A 25625-nucleotide genomic window follows, 5' to 3' on the forward strand; every position below is an offset into this window, starting at 1 on the left:
GGGATAAAAACTCAACTATTGAGCCCTAAAGTGGATTAACATGGCTTGATGGCAGTTTTTGTAAAACAATTTGGGCGTCAATTAATACATTTGCAATTGCAGAAACGCCGATAAAACAGCATTCTTCGTATGCAAAACATTATTATTTAAGAGTATTGTATAGTATGTAGATGTGTATCGAGATCCTAACGGGAATTTTGTCTTACGTAGTCCTCCCGCTCAATTTTTTCGGCTGCAATACATAATCTCTAGCCGCCTTTGTAAAGGAACGAACAAATGATAACAATAGAAGACAAAATTGTATATATGTACCTTGACAATAGCACATGTGAAAAGAAAGCTGCTATAATATATAGTTGTTTTTGTTGTTGTTGTAAAATGTGCCCAAAAAAGCAAATACACTTAAATGGGCTATGACCATTTGCAACAACAAGAGTGACAAGAAGGGGAACGGGAGCGCGAACGAGAACAACAAATAGTCGTAGATAGTCAGTGCGCGTGTTTAAAGAGCTTGTTTTGCATATTACTGTTACAATAACAACAATAATAATAAATCCAACAACAACAATGGCAAAAACTAAAATAACGGTATTGTCAACTTGCACAGTTGGCGTAGCCAATTAGCAACAACAACAATGTCAACAACAACAGAAACAAACAACTGAAGTATTTCTTTGTTATTAAAATTTCATTGCGTGCTTTCAGGCGCCGACATAAAATAAACTCATTTCTCTAGAATGGTTCAGATTTCAAGGTTATATTGACAGCCAGCCGTCTGATACGCACATGATTTACCAGCTTATTTGCATATCATTTACATATGTATGTGTGTATATTTAAAAACTATACAAATAGACTTGGAATCTGAAAGTGAACATTTAAATTCACTCAGCTATTGTTGTGTTTGTATAATTTTTAACTTCCTGACGCCTGCGGTTTACATAAAACAATTAATACATTGACTGTTAACTTTCGTAATTCAATGAATTAGAAGCCTATCCTACAAAATGCCAATGGCTTAGAGAAAACAGAAAAAAAAAGGAATCGGAGAGAAGAAAAAGATCACAAATTTTTCTAAAAAGCGCTCTATTATCTCTGCCTATATACCTTTGTATCAACATATATTTCACAGCTGCTGATGTTGGGCTAAAAATCCAAGAATTTAAACATTTACGTTATTTAATGAAATATTTCACGCTCAAAAGTTCTTTTCAAAAAAAAGGCGAATTAAAGTTGCGAAGTGTGTTCTTTGCGCCAAAAGCGGATTTTATTTAAGACCCTATGATTCGAAATACATAAGAATATGCGCCCCAAGATCATAGCTATGCGATTTTAATGTTAATCTAATGAATTAATGTTGGCTTCGACTTAGTTTTGAGCTCTCTATTGTTGATGTTATGGTGTGGGCATTTAAATTGGAAAACTCAGTTTTTAAAGATATATCGAAAGCAAATTGAAATGTTCTAAGTGTTGAGAAATAGGCATTAAGGACTCAGCAATGAAATAAGTTTCCTCCATTTCTCTAGTTGTTTAAATATATGTATGATAAAATATTAAATTTTTTCGTAACTCTTGATGACAAATTATGTAAAAGTAAACTTCAGAAAATAGAGTAGGTGTGCTAATATTTTATTGACTCAGTGTTCACACAATGTTCTCCGAATGACAACAAAATATTTGGTATTATGTTTTTTGTTCTCATTAAATTGCAACTTTTTTCTGCAACTATGTATGAGGTTTATTCGTAAGTTCTTAGAAGTAGGGACGGCTTCAGCTGATGTCCCAAGAAGGTATTTGAAGTATTTGATAAATGTGACATTTAGTTGAACAGACAGATAGCTAGACACATACATACATACAAATGTATGAAATGGCATTAAGAGTAGATTTCAAAATTAGTTGCTCATGAAGGTGCGCAGCTGTTTGGGATCCCCAGAAACCATGGCTTTAATGCGAATTACAATAATAATGAGATTATTGTTGGGCATTGTGAACTTTTGTTGTTGTTGTCTGCTTCTTATTCTTCTTCTTCTGTTAATTTAAAGGGGGCAATGTACTTGAAAATATTTTAAAATATCATTAAGCTTTATGAACTTTTTACTTAGTTGCTAGCTGGCTAAACGGGAAATAATCCCCGCATTTAAAATGCTGTTATCAGAGCTTGGGTAACTTTTCCTTATGCTGGACAGAAGTTTTCACTACCACCCCCTTACCCCTTCCCCTCCCCCACTCCCACTCCTCTTTCTCACTCTGCCGCACCTTTTGGCACTCTCGCTTGGCACTCGCTCCCCTGGGCAAATGCAACAGATTTGCGCTGAAGCTAAAAATAAACGCAAAGCGTTGGGCGCAATAATTTCGCTGCCTGTGGGCGGAAGCGCCCGTTTCTACACACACACACGCACACACACACACAGGTGCACGCAACAAGCTCCTAATTGCATAATTTTTAATGTGCAATTAACTTGAGAGTTGGCTCCATTGATGTCATTGCTTTTGCTGTTGTTTTGAAATAAAAAAGCGAACTTTTTTTGATTGCACCTTTTTGTTCTAAATATGTATGTATAAACATTGTTTGAAACTATTTTAATTAAATATTAAAAGTTAAGTAAGTTTCAATTGAATTCCTGCAAATTGCTATTTCTGTTGTTTACTTATTGAGATATTTTAACAAACATAAACGTGTTCAAATTATTTATTTGTTGATCTAATTTCTTTAGTGACTATTGTAAAATACACGTTTCATGAAAAAAAATTAATGTATTTTAATGACACACTTTGCAAAGCAAGAAATACATACATACATACAGCTTTGTGTAAATAATAATTGCAATGCCCACAACAAACAAAGACAGCTGTTTAAAAGCATATAAATGAACATACATACATACATACATACATATATGTATCTCTAAGTGTTTGTAAGTATTTCAAGCGCCAAGCCGTTAATTACTTAAGCAACACAAAATGCATACTTTTAAGTACATACATATGTACATATGTATGTATGTAGGTAAGCATGTTAATATGTACATACATACGTATGTATGTATGTATGTGCACACGTCTTATTTGAAAGCCAAAAGAAAAAGGGCTGTTACAACAACATTACAAGCATATTTCATAAATTAAGCCACAACAACAACACCATTACAAATACTGCTGCAATACACGAAAGCAACATAAATTGTAAATACGTGTGAAAGAAATAAACAGCAACATATGAAAGAAGAAAAAAAAATAACAAATTAAAATAAAATAAAAAAGGCAACAGCCCAAAAAGCAACGAAAATTCGTACAAAGTTCATTGACTTTGTTTTACAGTGAGCTGCGCGTGTGTTGTTGTTGTTTCTGCTACTGCTGTTGCGGCTGGTTTTGTTGTGCGAGCGCGCCAACGACATTCATACACTCACACACACAAACACAAATATACACACGTGTTAATGTTTTGTTTGTTTGTCTTTGCAAAGTAAGAAAATAAGCCACGCACTTTGGCAAAAACAATTGGCACACGCTCTTCTCTCGGCGCTCTCTCTCTCACCGTCTCTCACGCTCACGCTTTTATGAGAGCAATACAAACAAAGAGTAAGTGTTGTGCTCACGAGGGCCTCTGTTTGTCTCACACTGTTGTTGTATTGCGATTCATCATAAACAATAAGCTATGTGGTTGTGTGCGTGTGTGACTGTTGGTGAAAATACATGACTATGACTAATTTGTTTTTTTCATTTTTTCGTGCCAATCCAAAAAAAAAAAAACAAAAAAAAAAACAATATATTACTACACATGGTTGCGCTTCGTCTGCTGCTGCTGTTTGTACACATTGTTGCTCCAAGCTGATAGCCATATGTTATGTTGTTGTTCATTTCAGGGTGGTGGGAGAAGGGAGAGAGTGCTAGAGAGCGAATGCAGTCGAGAGAAAGAAGCTGGAAGCAACAACAGCAACAAGTAAGCTCAGTTGCAAAGCAAACAAAAAAAATAATGAAGTGCTAGAATCGGTCGGGCCCGTGAATATTAAAATTCCGGTACTTCCCACAAAATAACTGAAGTCAAGTAATTTTCATTAAATTCTGTATCTTGAAATAACACATATGTATGTACATACGTATGTATATATGTTTGTGTCTGCTGTAAGTATGCAGTACAGAGTTCACCGAAAGCAACAACAGCAGCTGCTGAAAGAGCATGGACAGTGTTTACATTTAGTTTACACAGCGTGTAAAACGTAGCCGAACCTTTCTTTATTTGTGCATAATACAAATACATACATACATACACATGTACATATGCACATTTGTATGTGTTCATCAAAGTGGCGCATTTGTTTTATTTGTTAAAAATGATGAAGCAGAAAAAGCCACAAAACGTATAAGAAGGCAATAAAGCAACAAAAGCCAAATGAGCACAACAAAATCGACAGACCAACAGACAGAGAAGAAATGAAAATAAATTTCAAAAATAAATCATAAATAAATTAAATAAAATTAACAAAAACAACACAATGCGCCAAGCACAACGAGCGCTAGCACGTTGGCCGTGCAGCAGCAGCAGCAACAGCAGCGGCCACGCCACAACGTGTTGTTGGCCAAGGCAACAACAACAATACAACACAACTACGAAATTTGGCACACACGCCAAAATCGCAGCGCGTATAAACGAATGAATAAAGCGAACGCTAAGCTGAACAGAGCTGAGCTGAGCTGAGCTGAGCAAACAGCAGGCAGCAGCGAATTGCACGCACTGTGGTTTCGTTAGCATTTGTACAATGGCAAACAATTTCAAGTTCAATTAGCTCTCTTTTACTTTTAATATTTTATTATGTGCAGTACATTGTGCATACATACATATATGTACATACATATGTATGTATTTATGTATGTATAATGATTGAAATATAATTCAATTTGGTTTACTAGCTCCAATAAGAACTCCCCAAGTTCTGCACTCCCTTCAACATTTTTAAATTCCAATTCCACTGTGCCCGTTGCAGAAACGTCGACGCGACGCTTGGATAAAAATATAACAGTACCTGCTGCCAGCCACGCTTGCAACCTGTACAGCAACAACTTGGCACACACACACACACACTTTTGGTAGCCCCCCCCTTTGTTGTACAGTAAGAGCACCCACGCAACAAACTGCAGGCTTGTATACATACATACATACATATGTATATGTATGCATTAATACAATAAGACAGCTGCTGTCTGTTAAGTTATACAGTTGTTGTTATTGTACTGTTATTGTTGCTGTTGTGACGCGCAAACAAGGTCAAAACAAGTTTAAATGCAACACATACACGAGACATCCACAAAGAGAGAGGGAAGGCAATCAAAGAGCATAAGCGTTGAGAGCGAGCGCAGGCGAACAAATTAAAAGAGCAACGGCGAACAGTTGCAGAGAGGAAAATGCAGCGGCTGCTTTTGCTTCTGTGGCTGCATTTCTAATTGCTAGCATGCATTTATTTGTGAATGTTTGTTTGTTGACTGTTTGTGTATTTTGTATTTGTATGTGTTAGTGTATGCAGTTTGTTTTGTTGGCAGACACAGCGTCGAGCAGAAAATATTCATCGTCGATGATAATGAGCTGATGAGAGTTTGATGAAGAAGTGGATGCCAGACTCAGAGCCAGTCGGCAAGTACTCGACTTAATATTACGTTTAGACAGCCAACAAAATTTCACAAACTCGATCAGTTCTAACATGTTTATTCAGTTAATAAATGCTTTCCATCAATAAAATACATGCATAGATACATATACATACATATACATATGTACATGGACACCATGTGTTTTCAATTGAACACAATTTAAGTGCTCCATCGTTCCCAATGTTTTAATAGCATGAAAAAACCTATGTATGTTACATTTCCCCTTTTCATTTATCTTTTTCAATTACTTGTTATAAAAAGTTATTGCTGATTTTTAATTGTTAAAGCGATCCCAAAAGAAATCTAAAGAGAATAAAAAAATAAAATTTCATCAAAATAAAAAAAAAAAAAAACTTGTAAGTAAAGTTTTAAATAGATTTTATGTGGACTTTCTGAGTTTTGTGAAATTTGTTTGCAGTGTCTCTCTTAACGGCACATTAATCCGTTCTCTATGATTGCGATTACTGGTAATTGTTTCTGTTACTCTCTTTTTGCACTCACCAGAGATACTGCGGCCTTCGCTGCTCCGCGACGCCTCCACAATGCCAACCAATTGGCCATTGCTGTTGTTGTTGTTGTAGTTGTTATTGCTGCTGCTACTGCCGAATTCATAATCATGAGCAACAACTAATTGACTGCCATTATGTGGACTGCTATGACCATTGCTTAGTACACCGACGTTGACGTTGACGCCGCCGACACCGCCACCGTTAATGTTAACGATGCCGTTGGTATACGCTGACGTTGCAACCGTTGTTGCTGCTGCAATGCCGTTAGTTAAGCCGTTATGACCATTTACGACGATGGTGGCGGGTGTTGTTATTGCTACTGCTGTTGCGGTATTATTTCTGTTATGCTGGCTCGTGCTGTTGTTGTTGTTGGCAATGCCGCTCTTATTGTAGCTGCTGCTGCCGCTGCCGCTGTTATTATTGTTGTTGCCATTGATGAAATGCAATTGTTGTTGCGCTGCAACGCTACCGCTAAGTCCTCCAATGCTTGCGATGTCGATGCCGACGCCAACGCTATTCTCTAGCGCCGATAGTTTTTTCGCATGCCGCTCAATATAGTCAGCAGCTTTTATGAGCGTACTTATGTTGTCACTCGCTGACATAGCCGCCGCGTCAATACACAGCCGCCTACACACTCACACTCACGCACACACACACACACACACGCGCGCACCACGCAGTCGAACACACACACACGCACACACACACAATAACAAAGACACAGAGAGGAGCACAGTTTTCGTTTTAATGTTGATGTTGCTGTTGTTTTCAAGTCGACTGCGTTGCGCGATGTCTGCTGCTTGGCTTGTTCTTGGCTGGTTGTTGTTGTTGTTCTTGTTCTTGTAGCTGTTGCTGATGCGTGGGCAGAGTGGTTGCTGTTGCAATAAGCACACAGTTAGTTTCGGGCTGCTTGTTTGTAATTTTATTTCCTTTTTAAACGCTGCAATAACAGATAAGAAAACGGTAACAAACCTAATTAGCATACATGTTAGAAAAATATCTACATACATACATATGTACACGCGAGCAATAAAAACAATACAGTCGGCGTGTACAAGAGCCGACAACAAATTCCAATTGGAATTGGTTCCTTACATAGAATGAATATCAAGCATTTCTGGGATAAATATACAATTTGATTAAAAAAAAGGTAATAATAGATTCTGCTATTAGTTGATACTTTTTAAACTTATAAATTCTTTAACTTTCTCTTTATTAAATATTGTTTTAAAAGTAAAGAACTGTTAAGCTCAACATTGAAACTTTTGTGGGGTGTGCGGGATTGCGATATAACATGGCGCTGTAAAGCTAACAGCAGCGCCGCTTTATATTTTTGTCGCTGTTGTTGTTTCAAGTAGCAGCTGTTGCGTTTGCGCTAATTGTGCACAGCTGCGTGGCGGCACAACAAACGCACTCACACTCACACACACACACACACACATACACGTGCTCTAGTAGTGATAACAACAAGCGTAGCCCTCGAATACAGGCAGCAGTAGCAGCAACAACAAGTTGTGAAGCAAATGGGGACAGACGACTGATTCTGTTGTTGTTGTTTTTTTTTTCATTCTGAAAAGCAAGCGGCGCGCATGCGCCGTTAACGTTTACGTCAGCGTCAATGGCGGACTGTTGCTGCTACTGTTGTTGTTGTTGATATTGTGTATTATGTATTATGATTGGTCTATGTGGAGCAATTGAGGCGGCGACCCAAGAAGGAACAGAAAAATTATTGAATTCATTGTTTGTCATAAAGACGGCGTTCATCATAATTCATGTGCAACAAAAGGTCAAGGGTCGAGACAGCAATATTGCTGCACCTGGCTAGCAGGCACGCACACAAATACACACACACACATACGATTGTCGTACATAGGGATCAGGACAATGCCGCAGCCGGCTCGTCTCCAAGCCAAATAAAACGAGAACAACAACAACAAAAAAGCACGCGTCTGTTTACAAAATGCAGACAGCTGTCGGTAAACTCTTATTGCACCCTCAAAGCGGAGAGCGAGAGAGCGGCAGAAAGAGTGCGTGCTATGTGTAAGCTTTTGTGCTCTTCGCGTGGGCGTTTCAGTCCTTGGGAGAGAGAGAGAGAGAGAGAGAGAGAGACAATAACTTTGCCTTGACATTAAACGCGGGTTGATGGTCGCTGGGCTCTTTCATTTCCGTAGGGTCTGCTGCGCGGGGAGGCCGGAGTGAGAGGCGGAGGGGTGGGCTCTCACTTGCCAAGGGTTGCCAGGCACACTTTCGTTAGCTGGGGGTTGTCTCGAGGTGTCGTGCGTCAAACGTTGACATTTTCATTTTGGCCAAAGGTGAAAATGAGGCGCAATAAAAAAGAAAAGCACGCAAAAGAGTGTGGGAGAAAAAACACTCTCTTACGCACAACGGTGTGATGGGGAGGGGGAGCGGATTGCTGCGGTCAGACAGGCAAATAATTTTCACACAAACTCAACAAAAATCTAAGTTATATGCAATTGGAGAACTTCAATAGCATTTCTACTGCTCTTCCAATAGAAAATAAAAAAAATGGTGTTAATTATTTGCGTATTCGACCGAATTCAGCGACATTATGTGGCCGATTCATTCTGTTGCATATTTCAATGTAAATCGTTGTAGCTGCGCAGAAATCCATGAGGATAATAATTGCCTTCACACTCACGCACACAGCTATATGTACATATGTATACCGAAAAGCAACAAGAGAAAAGAGTGGAAGAAGGAGCAAAAGGAAAAGATAAGGGTAGTGCCACCCTCACTACCCACCACCCTCACCGGCACCCACTCAGAAGCAAACGAATAAACGAAGGAACGAACGAAAAAAAACAAATCCTTTCTCAAAAATAGGTTTGAAACGTGACTTTGTAAAAAAGGAGGCGGAACATTTAAAATTGATAATAATAATAATGGGGAGGATGGGGAAGGGGTTGATGGGAGGGGATCAGAAACGTGAAATGTGATTGCTTTTTGGGACAATAATTGGCATGCAAGGAAGCCAAGGCTGGTACGACGAAATGACTTCTGGTACATTGCACACATTGCAAGGAAGCGAGCAGGAAACATCCATTCTACCTAAGAACTTGAAGCCGTCGTTCGTCCTTCGCAAATAATCCACCCTATGCTGTGTATTATGCATGCATGCATGTGTCCTGGGATCATTGGTCCGGCCTTTGGTCGCTCGACGTCGACATGTCATCATATTTCCCAATACTTTATGGCTGGCGGAGTTCAGTTCGCCTTTCTTTCTTTCTTTTCTGCCTTCCATGTCTTTCAAAATTCAACCACTCTTTATTTACCCGGCCGTCGTCTATTCAATTCGTTCAATGTCCTGAATGCCCGAGAGCATCGTGTGAAACGCAAAAAGTTCCTTGTACCTGGCCCTGGGCCCAGAAAGGGGGTTGTCGCCTGCTTGCTTCCAGTCCGCCCTTTTTCTTTTTACAGTGAAAATGTATAATCTTATAAAACACTTGAGTGTTTGCCGGCCAGGACAATGCTAAGGGCAGAAGCCAGGGGCAAGGGCAAGGACCAAGCGACAGGCGAGAAATCATTACGCAGCAGTTGGTGAAAATCAAGTCAATACGCAAAAGGTAGAATAAAAACGGGAACATACTGGAAAAGCCGCAAATCGACTTTTGAAATTGTAAACCCGTTAATGAGACCCAAATTAGTTGAGTTTGTGGTCGATTGCCTGAAACATGATATGTTGAAAATAATATCCTCTACCCCCCACATACATACGAGTAAATAGTGTTTTGGATTTCTTGAACATAAGGGACATGTGTGATTAGGTAGAAAAGCTTCATTCAAGCGAAAAAAAACCTCCAGAAAAGTTTAATGCGGCAGGTACTGGGGATACTTGACGTTCTATCTACAATTTATAATTAAAAACATGAAGCAAATAGTTCCTAAGGTAAAAAGAGGTTAATTTATTTATAATAAAAAGTTAAAATGGCTGAGAAAGAGCTCAGCAGAAAAGAAATTTTGGGTTAAACTGTTCAATGCTTGAGAAGTTCTGGGTATTGCTGACTAAAAGCAATCCATTGAAAAGACTGTTACTTGGAAACATTTATTACAAAGTTTGCAAGAAATGAACAAACATGCCTTTCATTATTTGGTAACTCCCCCTCTCTACACATCAACAAATTTTTTGCAAGCTACGCTTCTTTTCTTTTGGCGAATTTCTTTTTACTCTTTCGTCCGACGTCGTGGTAGAAAGTGAATTGAAATATGACGCAAAGCTAGCCGTACACAAAAAGAAAAAGAGAAAGAAGAAGAGGGGGAAAAAAAGAAGTTGCAAACAAGCGGGGAGACGAAGGGAATTAGTTTCTTCGAAAATTCCTATAACGTGTTTATGTTTCGCACATGGCGAAAGAAATGAGGAGAAACACAGACACACACACACATAGACACATACATAGACACACACATGCATTAGCTTTGCAATTCTGCACATGTTGTCCCAGGTTGTTGTTGTTGCTAATTTTGAAATGAAGATTGATGAAGCATGTGCGCGCTTTTTGCCTTTGGAGCGTGCTACTAGCTCCGCCTCCTCTCCTCGTTTCTTTTAACAACTGCTCCTGTCGTTGTTGTTGTTGCTGCTGGTGCCTTCTTAAAAATAGCAACAGCGAATACACAAATCACAGGCTAAATGGGTAGTTCTGGCCCTTCCCCCCATAGCCGTCTGCATTCCACGCGGACTTATTATTATTATTTGTATGTGAGGGTGGGGTGTAGACAAACATCATTAAATCACAAAATAGTGAAGAAGAGATCTGAGAAGACAGCTCTGACTGACTATATACCCTCTACAGTTTCTTCTACAACGTCTTAGTGATATCAGGAGTTGACTTCAATATGTTCTTGGGTTCTTGGTGCTCTGATCGAGCTGGTCTTTATAGGCTATGCATAGTCTTATAGGACAGAAAGACAGATTTTCAACCCATTTGAGCTTTAGTCACACGTACATTCTAGCGTATTCATACAACACAACATGCCCCTGCTTTTTACTAAAGGGGCAGGGTATTTCGAATAAAAGGACATTTAGTTAGTCCATTGCGTGTTGCGTCGCAGTTACAACAAACCAGCAAAGCAATGACAGCGCTGTCGCTGCCGGCGTCAGCGTCAACGTCGGCCTCACTCTATTGCCCTTTTTCCCTTACTTGTTTGTTTGTTTGTTTCTTGGTGTTTGTTGTTACAGTGCGTGTTTGGTTACTCATTAGAAGGCCCCGCCACCAAACTCGATGACAGACAACGAGGCAGCGCTAATGCCACAAAGAGTGTTATTCTTGCCTTAAAAGTCCGTTTAAATAGTGTTTTGGTCTTCTGTTTAGAGCCTTAGCTATGTAGTCTAAAATTTATTAGGAAAATACAACACGATGTATCTGCTAGCCTATCAGTTGATTATCGTACTTGCCTTTCTCAGGCTTTTTCAGTCAATCCTAATCAGAGAGGAGAGAAGTACTGGAAAAAAGTCTCCTTTCGAAGCACTTTAGTGGAATGTTGATAACTGCGTCATATACATATGTGAAGTGGATGGACTCTCAGACATCTTCACTAAGCTAAGTCGTATGTATGCCAAAACAAAACAAAAAAAACCATACAGTGGACCACTCCTAGGTTTTCAAGTATTTTATACCGCCATAAAATATCAACAACAAAAAGAGTCTCCCCATATCCCAATAAACAAACAAACATGCATACAAACATACATACATACATATGTACGTATACAAGCAACAAATAGCCTCTCCCTATGTAAGCATTCCTCATTCTAATCTGGCATGATTCAAGAGCTTTATATTTGGAAATTATTAATATCTGCATAGTTTAGAAAAACAGAAGCGAAACAAAATAGTTTGGTGAACAAAACTAATTGAAATCATGTGTTAAGATTATAGTTTCCGTTAACGAAACAATTCTATTCCAAAAAAACAGCGTACATGTATTTATTAGCTATTTCGATTCATAATACATCCCCCTCTCTCTTCTCCTCCTCTCACTCTCTCGCTCTCTCTCTCACTATCAAAGGGCAACATTCTTAGAGCTTTAAACTGCATTTATGTTCACATATTTTTTTTAGTTTTTTATGATCATCGAACGGTATACATATATACCGTATATGTGTATTTATGCGTGTGTGTGCAATAGGATTTCCGTGTGTATGTAAGTGTGTGTGTACGCATGTGTCATATTTTTTCAATATTATTTTGTTTATGCACACATCATCGCCTCGTCATTATCATCAAAATTGATTTAAAACAATAAAAGCCGCATACACACACACACACACACATACACGTTCGGACACATTTACAGATAAGCACGCGCTTTGTGGCACTGAAAAAAAAAAAAGCTCATGCGCGTACACACACACATAGACACACGTGTACAGCACGCACTCACGTTCTGGAGAAGCGCAAAAGAAAGAAATATAAAAAAGCTCATTCAAAAAGAAATAATTTTAGCACATTTTTGTTTGCACTTTGACACAAATTAAGCAGAGAGCCATCAACTTTTGGCAACCACTATACTGTACACCCACACATTTATACATACTTTGGTTGTTTTTCAGCGAAACAGCTAGATTTATGCACTTTGCAGAAAATGTTTGTTTATTTGATTTTTCATTTAAATATCATTTATTTGTGTATTGCAAAAAAAGAACTGATGCAACTCTTTTAGCGCTTGCGGCTGCGACAACAACACGGCGTCGACGACGCGCACGGCACGAGCAAACAACGTATAGTGAAACGTTAGCGTCAACGGAGCGACTGCGGGTACGGCATCGACAACGTTGACAAACTGGCAATTACAAAAAAAAAATAAAACGAAGAGAGTGAGCAAGAGCAGAGAGAGAGGAGAGCCTCCTCACTGAGCGAGCAACTGTGTCGTGTCTATGTGTGTACGTGTATGTGTCTGTTTTTGTTGCTGTTGCTGTTGCTTCGACCCATTGGGGGAACACGTAGGCCAGTCAGTCAGCCAGCTATGTAGCTAAAAAGACCGTGTCATGTGTTCGTATGTACATATACATATGTGTGTCAGTGTCTGCGTGAGTGTGTGTAGGCGAAAATTGTAGAAGCAAGCAAAAGCACGCGCGCATGACAAACGTGTCTGTGCATGTTGCTGCGCTCCAACATGTCACCCCACCCCATGCCTGCTTCTTAGCCATCCAACTACCCCACCCACTCCTGATTTCTATAAACCAAGCGCAAGCTCCAACACCCCCATCCCCCTCTCCCGCACAAAAAACAACAACAATTCAAAATACGAAAAAAGGGCACATGCTAAAAGCAAAGCTGACGAACTGGTGGCGATGTCGACGTCAACGTCTGCGTAAGCTTCGACTGCGCCGAACTGGTCTGCTGTGCTTTACAACTGAGTGCTGCTGTTACTGCTTCTTCTTCTTCTCTACCTGCATACGCAAGCTGCGCGCATTGCTATTATTATTCTTGTTGTTATTGTTGGTCTTGTTGATATGCAGGCAACAGCCGCAAAAAAATAAGCTGAAGCTGGACACTTCTTTGACAGCACAACGAGACTGCACTTTGCACTGAAATTACTTTTACCGTTAGTTTGGCACTATAACAACAACAACATTGATACGCGGGTGCATATTACATTATTATTAACACCGTTTTTAAAAAACACACTATATGTGCGTGTATTTGTGTTAGTTTCTGTTGTTGTTTTTGAGCCACATTCACTCACTTCCAAAAAAAAACAACAAAGAGAATAGAATATATGTATGTAGAAGTACAACAACAAACAATACATACACGAGAGCACCACACCACACACTAAACTAAATATTCAAATTGAAAAAACAATTTTTTTTGTTCAGCTGCTTCGAAGGTTCTTAGCTGGTTTGTTGTTTGTATATTTTTTGTACATATAACAATTTTTATACTTTTTTCTATGTTATTTCTCTGTTTTCTGCGCTACCCGCACAATGCAATGACACAAGCAAACTAAACGATGGCGCTGTCGCTGCCTTTAACTTTGGCTGTTGTTTGGCTTACGCTGACGACGACGCTGACGACGCAGCATTCGCAAAACAACAAAAGCAACATCGCAGTAGCAGCAATGCAGCAGCAGCGCAGAGAAGACGGCGCAGTCAAACAACAACAATGAAGCAGCAGCAACCCTCCAAAGTTGGAGCGTGTGAGAGCTACGCGACGCAATGCAAGCCAAAACTAAAGAGAGAGAAAGAGCGGGAGAGCGTGAGCGCACGTGACGCGTTGGCTGCGTGTTTCGAGTGTTTGTTGTTGCTTGTGCTTGTGCATAGCGAAACAGGAAGAAAATAACAACAACAACTGCACAAGAGGCAGCGCTGCTGCTATGTAATTGTAATAGCAGGCAGCAGCATGAACAGAAAACGGGAATATTATTTACGGGAACATTAGGGTGGCACTTAAAACGGCAGTTGGGCCGACAAAATGTAATACGAGTACAATTTTAATGAACTTTTAACAAATGCTTGCTTTACATTATGTATGTACGTATGTATGTATATATGTACATACAATATTCTTGCGCAGCTTAAAATTTAAAATGTCTATGGCAAACTGATGAAGAAGGGAGGCTGTGGAGGGGCACACTTTATTCGATTTTGCTAATGGGCATCAAATTTCGGAAGACTCATTTGGTTACTGTTGGTGCTTTGTGTTGGCATGCGGGAAACTTATTAATGTACATATGTATAGGCATTTCAGAATTTAAAGTATGTACACACATACTATGTATATAAGTATGTAGATTTAAATAAACAAAACAAACACAATCATTATCAATAGTGTTATGTTAAATACATACAATGTACATATACGAGCTTGTAAATCATAATAAATATTAGTGGATTGATTTCGCCTTTTTAGATCAATCTCATTTTGTTAAAATATTTGTGATAGAATATATGTATTTTAAGTGAGATGATTACATAAATGGAAAATTGGCATGCATTACATATGTATGTACACACATATGTACATATATGCAGTTACAAATGGATGTAAACATATGTACAAGCATAACAAAATTTCTTGTCAATTTCCTTAATGTGACAATAAACATTGATTTTGGAAATATAATTTTTTTCTTGAAAAATTTTTTTTATTATTAATATCCAACCCAAATAATAAAGAGAAATACCATGCGAAATAAAAAGGTCTATAGAAAGCTGGATGATAGAAGAAGAGATTCCATACTATCAATCGTTTCAAAAAACTCAGTAGTAGGGGGAGTAGTGCCTGTTAATTTTATTTGTATTGGAGAGGCAATAGATTTGTGCAATTAAGTGCGCTGCGATTTTTGGAACCAGCCTAATATGCTGCATATCGTTGCCGCCTGCTTATGCTTCGAGCTGCTGGAACGGCTTCTTTACGATATGTTGTATGCATGTACATACATACATATGTAAGCACTGTAAGTACGATTTTTTCGCTTTTTCGTCGCAACGTCACTGTTTCTTCCACATCAGCAGCAGAAACAGTAGTACACTACATGTGTGTTTATATATACATACATAGATATATAAATACATACATACATGTGTACTTAAACTTTAGTGCGCTGATGTTATTATGCTTTGTTATTGTTGTTGCTTTGGCCGAAGCGTCATCCGCTGTAAGTTGTTACATTAGTTTTATTTTTTGAGCTGCTGCTGCCGCTGCTGCTGCTTTTTATGCACTGTTTGTTTCATTTTCCAAATGTTTTGTATTGCTTGGGCTTTGTTATTGTTATGATGCGTTGTTGCTTCTCTTGCTCTAGATGATGCTGTTGTTGTTGCTGTTGCTGTTGCTGTTGCTCATGATGCTGATTTCGAAACGTGTTGGCATTTGCGTGGAACGGAACTTGTTTTGATATGCATGGGCGACGTCGCAGTCGCAGTTTCAGTCACAGTCGACGTCGCTGCTGCGGCATGGCCAAGGTTTGGTGCCTGGGCAAAACTTGCAGCCCAGCAGCAAAACAAGAGGAACAGCAACAACAAAGACAACAACAACAATTGCTGCCTGCAATCGAACTTCACTAAAACGAACAGCTAATTTGTTATTTTGAATAGAAAATTAATTTTATAAACGAACTAAAAACAATATTTTAAAAGCCCATTTGAATAATAGGCCCATTCAAGAAACCTAAGAAAATTCCATTTGAATTACAATTATTTCCATACCCCGCTTCTACGTGCTAATTCAGACATTGTTCCAGCTGCATCGAAAAACAAAAGTAAATAAAAATAATATTTCCCAAAATTCCTCATATGCTTTGGTGTATGGAGATCGTTATTGTAGTCTGAAATTCGGCATGGAAAATTAAAAAAGAAAGCTAGCTTGCTTATGTGAATGTTTGTTTGCGTGCACGCGATTCTGTCATCAATTTGAGAACTATAGGAATACTATATAATGAAAAAGTCAAATATTTTTTATTTTTTGAATTTCCGCTCAAACTTTGTGGCTGCTAAACCGAATTTCTAGCTATTGTGTTGAATATAATAATCAAGTTTCTTATAAATTACATATTTTTTGTATTTATTTATTTGCAGCAAAAGATTATCAACAAGAAGTTCGTTGCATACGAGTACAAATGTTAATTCTAAAAAAAGAAGATATTTCAGCTATTAAGTTTTACTTCACATATACTTGTAAAATGAATAATTTCTGCATGGGAGTTGAGAGAGAGAGAGTGAGAGGGAGCAAAGTTCGTTATAGGAATGCTGGACTGCACCGTAATTTGTTTGTTTTCATAATGCTGCTTGCATTTTGCTTTGGCCATCGCGTTTTACTTTATTACACTGTGGCAGCATAAAATAAAGTGTTGTTGTAAGACTTGCGCGTGTCTCAGCCTCTGAGCATGTGCACGTGTATGTGTATGCTTCTTAAATACATGGACATATGTATGTATGTACGTGTGTGTATGTGTGTGTGTGTGTGTGTCTGTTGATGTTTTGTGTATGAACGTTTTGGCGTCACCGCTGCCGCTGTTGCTGCAAAGTTCGATGGCAAGGCAAAAAGAAGGTTCATTGTACTTTTTTGGGTCTGCGGCAGTTGTTGGTTTTGTCGTTGCCCGCCTATTTCTGACTGAACATCTTTCTGTCGTTGCTCTTGTTGTTGTTGTTGTTGTTATTGTTATTGTAATGCTCGCACCTCTATCTGGTTTGTTTGTCTTCGTTCGCCCAATTGTTTGTTTTTTTTCCTTTATTTTTTTTGGCATATGTAGGTAGGTCAAAATTTACAATTTTAAGTAGTTTTCATTGTTGTTGTTGTTTCTTAATTTCATTTTGTTGGCGATCGCTTCTTTAAATTGTACGTTATCGTCTGTCTGCTAGCTTTAATTTTCATAGCCCGGCAATTGCTCGTTTCATATAAACATACATAAATATGTAAGTATGTATGTACATATACATATATGCATGTATATCCTCCCATTATGTCTTCCTTTTCGTTTCCTTGAGCCACCCTACAGTACACACACATACACACAAACACACACACAGACATCGTCAAGCATTAAGGGCCAAGGCATGAATGAAAAAAAAAAAAAACAGAGAACGAAACAAGTTGCGAAGCGCAAAGCAAAACAACAAACTGCACAAGGAGACACGAAACAATCGCAAAAGGCGATGAAGGAGAAGGAAGCGACACACCAGCAGCGTCCAAAAACAGGACTGGGAGACTGGAGGCATCGACACCCCAGACAGAGAAGGCAGGTGTGTGGCTTTGTTATTATGAAATTTCAACAGAGAGGCTCCAATGCTGGTGTGTTTGTGTGTGTAAGAGGATGAGCGAGAAAGAGAGAAAGATAAAACAACAGAGATAGATCGAGTTGGCAAAACAGTGAACGCAAAAGTTCAAAGTGCACGAACATGTTGATGATGTAGCCAAAAGCGGAAATAAAGCAAAATTGGCAACAAGCCGAAGCAGCAGCAACAACAACAACCACAACAACAAATACAGGTAAGACTCATTAGAGTAGAGAAACATGAGCGTCTCTGTCCCAATTGGGAGCGCGTAATACGATAAGGCGCTCTAATTGGAGTTTATTACGTCGTGGCAAAACAACCAGCCCAAAACAAATTGAAAATAATAAGGCGCACAAGGAGCATCATCGACCAAGAGAGAGAGATGCAAAGAGAGCGAGAGAGAGCAGCAAGCGTGATTACAAACAAACTGTTGTTGTCTATAGATTTGTTGTTGTTTGTTGTGTTGCACATACATTGCACATGACTGGCCAGCTAGCGGGAGAGCGCAAGCCATTGCCAGAGAGAGAGAGAGAGAGAGAGTGCGCCTGCTGTTTGCAGAAAACCGGGTGAGCAATGCGCATGCTTCAAAAAAAAAAAACAACAACTACGCAGCCTATTGGCCAAGAGAGCGGGCGCAGGAGCCAGAGTGGGAGATAAAGCCGAAGCGAGAGAGCGAGCGTGCAAGGATGTCGCGTCAGCAGTCAGAACGAATGGGCATGTAAACAGAATTTCGGAAAATGCGTCGCAAAAAATAAAACACATAAGTAGGATATGAAGAGCGTGGGTGACACGTGGAAGATAGAAATACAATCAAAGAGATGTCTATGTACATACATATGTACATATATGGAGGGAGAGAGAGAGAGAGAGAGTGATGGAGATAGAGAGATGCCAGAAGAGGAATCAGGAAGCCATCAGGCTGACATGCTAAACTTGTTGGAACACCCAAAAGTGGCATTGAAATGCGGCACATTCGAGGCAGGAAGCATAACACGAAACACCGACGACAGTAACTAAGAAGCAAACAACAAAATAGAGAGTAAAGTATATACATATGTATGTTGTGGAAAAAAATATACATACATGTACTCGCGTATATAACCAAGACAAGGGGCACCTCGAAAAACGAAGGTGCATGAAAAAAAAAACCGGAAGACAAATTGCCAACTGCGATGGCGCAGAGAAAAAAGAAGCAACAAACCGGAGCGCGGAGCCCAAAACAAGACTGGCAGCAATTTTTGCAACAACAATACAAACCGCGCTACCAATAAACAACTTGCCACACAGTGGGAGAGCGCGCACATGGCCCATCGAGAGAGTAAAAGAGTAAGAGAAGAGAGGGTGTGTGTGTGTTTGTGTGTGGAAGCGGCATCAATAAATGAAAACAAATACTGCCAACGTCAGCGGTTTGCCGGACTGTGCAACAATTTGTTGCCACAACATGTTGAGAGAGCGCAACAAAACTGCACTGTGGTTGGGGCACACTGGCTTAGAACGGCTAAAATATGTAAAATGCGTGAAATGAAATAAAATGAAATAAATAAATAAATCATAGTTCCGTTCGGACTGAAAGCTGTAAAGGGTCGCCATTTTTTTGGTACAAACAATTTTTTAAAAATATTGGCTTATAAAGTTAATGCTGCCCCAACAGAACTGAGAATAAACCGAAAACTTCTTGAATAGAAGATGTTTCCAATTTAAAGTATTACTGGACTATAAAGCGTCTTGCGAACTTGACTTCAGTTCGAAAACTCGCATATTCTTCAAATAAGCACGAATATATTTCAAGTAGAATAAAGAATCTTGAATGGTCTTAATGGCAAGTTCTTGTTTATAAAAAATATATTGTTAATAATTGAAAATTATTATTAAATTGAAAGGTTCCTAAAAATATATATGGAATTGAATTTAAGCTATTAATAGTATTATAGAGCGAATCTGCGTTAAATTCTTTCCGTAATAACTTTCTTCAGTGTTGACCAATTTTAATAAAAAAAAAATAGAAGCGGAGCAAGGGGTACGGGAATAAAAAAATATAATAAACTCGTGTTGTCTAGCGATGAGAAGAGTCTACACACGGAGTTTGGTCAAAGTGGACTCAGTCGTTTTCGCAATCGAGGCGTTCATACAGACAGACGGACGTTTGGGTCTAGATCGATTTCTATCATCAAGCTGATTAAGAATATATGTACGAATAGCTATATACTTGACTGGATCGAATGCATATAGTACGTATTACTTTATCGGATCGCAGATGCTGAGTTCCTTATATTTCACAACCGAAACATTGAGTTCTGAATGACTGTGTGACGTCAGCAGAGCTGCGGCTGCACACGCATCAATATGCTGGCAATTCAATTTGAATTATAATTTCGCAACAACAATTACAACAACAACAAATAGTGCAACAACAGCAACATGCAGACGTGGAGGAGGGGAGAGGCAGAAGAGCCGAAGCTGTCGTTGAGGAAGCCAACAACTGAAGCTGAAATTGTGCAATTTGCTAACAGCGTGGCTAACAGAGACGATAGACGGTCAGCGGGTGTGTGTGTGTGTGTGTGTGTGTGTGTGTGTGTGTGTGTGTGTGTGTGTGTGGCAGATAGCAACAAATTGCACAAACTAAAACATGACGCAAGCAGCGACACCCACGCACACTCCATTCCCTCCCATTTGCTGGCCGCCTCATTGTTGAAATCCTTGGCCATTGGCTGCGTGCTCTGTGCACTTTCCTGGGGATTTCATGATGACGATAAAGACGATGATGATTATGATGATTATGATGACGATGGACAGGCAAGTCCCCCCCCCCCCCTTGCCGCCCTTTGCAAAACAAATTCAAATTCCAAACAGCAGCAGACACAACACAGAGCAACAACAGCAGGAGACTCCTCGCAAACAGACAGACAGACAGACATACATACATACATACATACATATATATGTACAACAAGTATACATATTTACAGTCAGTATATATGTATGTGTGTATGTGTGTATATAGAGAGAGACAAATGTCCGTGTCCGTGTCCCCATTGTCTGTTTCTGTTTCGTACGTGTGTTTAACTATTTATAGAGCCATTCCTGGGTAATCATTATAAAAGCGCAAAATGTTTGCATTAAGATGATGAAACTGAATACTTACTACGCATCGACTTGAACGGCAACACTACGTGTGTGTGTGTGTGTGCGGGAAGCGTTGCCGGCTTGTCACAAGCACAGTGTGAGGAGAAGGCCGAATTAGAATAACAAGTTGTGAGAAAGCAAAATCTATTCCACTATCTATGAATTTATTGGGCTGTTATCTATATATATAAAACAGTTTGTCCTGACTGGCTGACTGACTGATCAACGCACAGCCCAAACGGTAAAGGCTAGGAACTCACTGATTTGGACTCAAGTATCCTTTCATAGTCTAGGTGCCCACTAAGAAGGGATTTTGGAAAACTCGAGCTACAAAGGGGGGAAATCGAGCTCCAACGTTTGTTTGAAAAATCTAAAGTTTTCATCTGATTAACTTCTCAGAACAATTCCAAGAAAAACTGTATACTTGGTTTTTTGATATTTTTTTTGGGCCCTAAAATATGGGAGTTTTCCTGTAAAAAAATGTTGGGGCACAAAAGCAAACCGCGTCAACAGCCCACAGCCCAAACGGTAAAAGCTAGGATGCTGAAATTTGGGCTCAAGTATCCTATCATGATGTAGATGCGCACTAAGAAGGGATTTTGGAAAATTCGAGCTCCAAAGGGGGGAAAACGAGCTTTAAAAAATATTAGTAATAGTGGTCATGTTCGTTTAACAAAATAGTTTGGCAAGAACAAAAATGTAACGGACTACTGAACAATTTTTGGTCAAGAACAGAAAATGTTCATTTAAATACCTTAAATGCCTTCCTACTGGTAACTTATAAGGTTCAAACATATGGGTAGGTTATGCACACACAAAATAAATACAATTGGAAACATTATATTGAGCCGAGTTAAGACGGGCAATACCTGTTAGTGGGTAATATTTTGCTTATAAATACACCTAGCCCTCGCTAACTCTTTTAATTCTAACTCGGTCTAACGCGATTGCAAAATTGCTACCTTTTCTCTTTTAACGCGGTGAAATACCTCGTTCTAACGCGATTGACAAAATCGATTTTTTTATTTTGTCGATTATTGCATGAGTATCTTTTGGTATAGTATGTATCACCACACCAGAGATGTGTGTAGAAAAAGGGAACTCCCACTTTCTACACCATCAGAGTAAGAACGAGTGCATACTCCTATGGTCATACATAAATAGTTGCTAAGGTGAGCAAAACTTTATTTCTTCAGACGTGCACATAGTAAGATTAAAATTCTTGTGATAAGTGAAATGCTTTAACCGTTGAATGAAATAAAATTGTATAAAGTAAATTAGTAAATTATACAAATTGCAGTTTCTACATGGCAGCCAATGAAAATAAACCATATAAGGAGAGCTGCTATGAAGCTTTAAGAGCCACTAAACAGTCGAAAATTACTGATTTTCTTGCCACGCAAAGGGGAGCCACCATATAAAAAATGCTAATTACTAAAGCTGCTATAAATGCCACTAAGTGAATTTTCATTTTATTTTAATACATATGTACATATGTGTTCTCCTTTTACTTTTGAAAACTTTTGCCATTTGAATAAACCTTTTTATGTTTTTGAAACTTCTAAATTTAAACCTAACATATTTTTGTATGCATTTTTCGAAGTCTAGGAACGTAACCCCTCATTTTGTATGGAAATACATGGCTCGTTTAACGCGATTTTGCTTAACACGACGTTTTCAAGGAACGTAACCCCCGCGTTAAGCGAGGGCTAGATGTACATACTTGTACATCCATTTTCTTAAATGAATATCTAACTAACTCTATCTGTTGCTAGTTGTGAGTCTTCCTACGACTCGTTAGTTAGTCAGCTACTACTATATGTTGCAGGCGAGACACACTACTACTTCCGGAGCTGAGTATTAAGCAAAAAGAAGAAGAAGAGCTAGCCTCGTTCTGAAATTTGTGGGCGTAGTACTGGAGTGAAATTGAAATTTCCCTAAAAACTGGCCGAATTACATAAAATTTGAAACAAAAATAGATAATTACGATTTATTACAATTAGTTTCAATCTAAATAAGTTTAAATTTAGATAATATCCCTTAATTATTATTTATATTATTATTTTAATTGAAACTAAAATAGAGGTCTATCATTGTCAATGTAAAATTGAATTTCAATTTCAATTAGGAAAGTATGTTGATCATGAAAAAATTAGGTTTATGGAGCTTTTGAACTGTGGACAGTATTGAAGAAATTCTGTACCGTGATGAAAGGGGATTCAAAAAATAAAATAAACTCGAAGTTCCTAGGGACTAATAGCGTCTACATACAAAGTTTGGTTAAAGTGGATTCAACCGTCTCAGAAATCCAGACGTTCATCCAGACAGACGCACAGACGTTGCTATATCGATTCGTCCCATCATGCTGATTGGGAATATATATGAGATGCTGCCTAGTCCATATTACCTGCTTTGCACAAAAACAATATATATAACATTTTACCTTCGGGTACAGGGGATACAAAGTATTGAAGTTGAGTTCCACTCTCTGCCTATGAATAACTGAAAACCATCTATGGGTGATTCCCCTTTCTTCAGGCAACAACTAATACACATACATATACATATGTACATACCTGAACATAAGTATATTAAGTGATTTAATGACAGGTACCCCTACAGCTGTCACGCACAGATAGAGCTGATCTTATCAGCTGGTAATCGACACGTAAATGGTGATTAAATAGAGATATTGCTGATATAAAGTAAGTTTCTAGGTTATAAGCGATAAAACAACTGCCAAGACAAACGTGGCAGTTCGTTTAAATAAAGTTCAGGGATCGTTTCATTAGTTGATGGTTTTTTTTTGTTCTTTTTGAATATTAGGCCCCTGAAAATATGATACGTTATACATATGTTAAATTTATATGCCTTCTAAATTTGTTGATGAAAGCGAAACAGTTTTCATTAGTGTGTCGCACAATTAAAATCTATCTAGTCTTAATAAAAGGACAATGGAGATAGTTCTTAGAGCAATTAATTAAAGTTTTTAAAGGCTACATGAATCCAATGCTTTGTATGTATATGTGATTTTCTAATCCGCCTGCGATTATGGACAAATGCAGGATGGAAAGAGAAACAAACAGTGTTCATTAGTGAGTCGCAAAATTAGATGGATACCAAAAGGACCACAGAGATTGTTGTTAGAGCGATTAATAAGTTAAAAGTTTCTTAAACGGTAGATGAATTCAATGCTGTAAGCAGGATGGGTTTTTTATTTGATCATGGAGAGTTCTTGGTACGTACAATGAAGTATCTAGAACTGCAAATGTTTAGTTTGCAATCTCCTATATACAAGTATATGTATATCTCATATACTCTCAACTTAAGATATAAAGCTGAGAAATGCTTCCAAGCAATTGAGGATCACACGGATTGTGGGATTCGAGGAGCAAATCACAAGCATTCGCACCCAACTAATAAAAGGGGTTTAAGGTGCTGAAGGAACAATCCACGGGTTTTTCCTTTTGTACTATATAGTATGGCAAAGAATAAGGAAACAGTTTTTTTTTTAAATTCAGCTGCATGGCCAGTTCTTGGTGGGGAACTTGACGATTGATTTGAGAACTTTGATAGGTAATGCGAAACAGGTCAGGTCATATGATAGAAATCGACAGACATGCCAACGAAAAAAATAAAAAAAAAGCGCACATACATACTACATATGTATATGTATTATATATCGTATATGTAACACGATTCAAAAAATAAAAAAATAAAAAGCAAAAAACGGAAAAGAAACAAGAAAAAAAAAGCTCACGCTGCGTGGGCAAATCTACTGTTGGTTGATTTTTTGTTGCCTGCCGCATTATTCATTCACCAGCGAAAGTCAAGTCAAGTCGAGAGACAAACAATATACATATGTATGTATGTACATACTTATCAGTATATAAGTGAGTAGTAGTCTACTATATGTACATACATATGTATGTTTGTAGTTATGCGCATGTTCGCGTCAATGTTCATGTATCAGTTTACACAACTTGGGCAATGAATTACGCGACCGACTACAGCTCTGGGTCCAACCACCACCACCACCACAACAACAACAACAACAGCAATAACAACCACAGCCAAAAAAACAGTAATAACAACAAGTTAGCAAAGGGCGAACAAATACCAAAAAGGAAGACAAAGTAGTAGTTGAAATGCGTGCAAAACTGCAACGCTTGGCGCAATTGAAAGTCAAACGGGGCGTATGAGTAATACTTTGCTATGCCAGGCAGTGCATTGCAAAAATAAATAAGCGACTAACCCCAAAAACAAAATCCCACAAATGCACAACAAATTGCAAGAACAACAGCAACAGCAACAACAACAATAATCAAGAAAAATGAGTTCCCAGTGACGCCAACAACTTCTGGCCTTCTCTGGAATTTTAATTAAAAACTTAGCCAATGCAAAAAGGGAAGCGCACAAATAAGTCAGTGCAGTGCAAGTACACGGAGAGAAATTGCCAAAAAAAAGTATTCCAAGTTTTCAATTGATTGCTTTGCACCAATTTTGTATGTTCTCTGCATTATAGTCCTTCAACTGAAACGAATCGCATCGACTTCGATGAAACATCAGATAATGGTGTGCTTTAAAAAAAAACCTCAAAATACTAAGCTTGAATT

General features: G+C 38.5%; 1 protein-coding gene across 5 annotated transcripts in view; it reads right to left on the reverse strand.

The window, feature by feature from the left end:
• The window catches only part of LOC115628728 (uncharacterized protein DDB_G0283357), a 55171-nt gene that overhangs the window by 10890 nt on the left and 18656 nt on the right, over window positions 1-25625 (reverse strand). For 2 of the 5 annotated variants that reach the window (XM_030524932.1, XM_030524928.1), the window contains exons 1-2: window positions 12708-12843; window positions 6148-7095 (exon numbers count right to left, since the gene is read on the reverse strand). In XM_030524932.1, coding sequence (XP_030380792.1) covers window positions 6148-6757 — 610 coding nt within the window. In that variant the 5' untranslated portion in view covers window positions 6758-7095; window positions 12708-12843. Of the gene's footprint in view, window positions 1-6147; window positions 7096-12707; window positions 12845-13927; window positions 14058-25625 lie in introns of those variants that run through there. The other 3 variants (XM_030524929.1, XM_030524931.1, XM_030524930.1) reach the window with 3 other exon arrangements.

The sequence above is a fragment of the Scaptodrosophila lebanonensis genome, unplaced genomic scaffold (genome assembly GCF_003285725.1).
Source record: "Scaptodrosophila lebanonensis strain 11010-0011.00,11010-0021.00 unplaced genomic scaffold, SlebRS2 tig00000123-arrow-arrow-pilon, whole genome shotgun sequence".
NCBI classification, from domain to species: domain Eukaryota; kingdom Metazoa; phylum Arthropoda; class Insecta; order Diptera; family Drosophilidae; genus Scaptodrosophila; species Scaptodrosophila lebanonensis.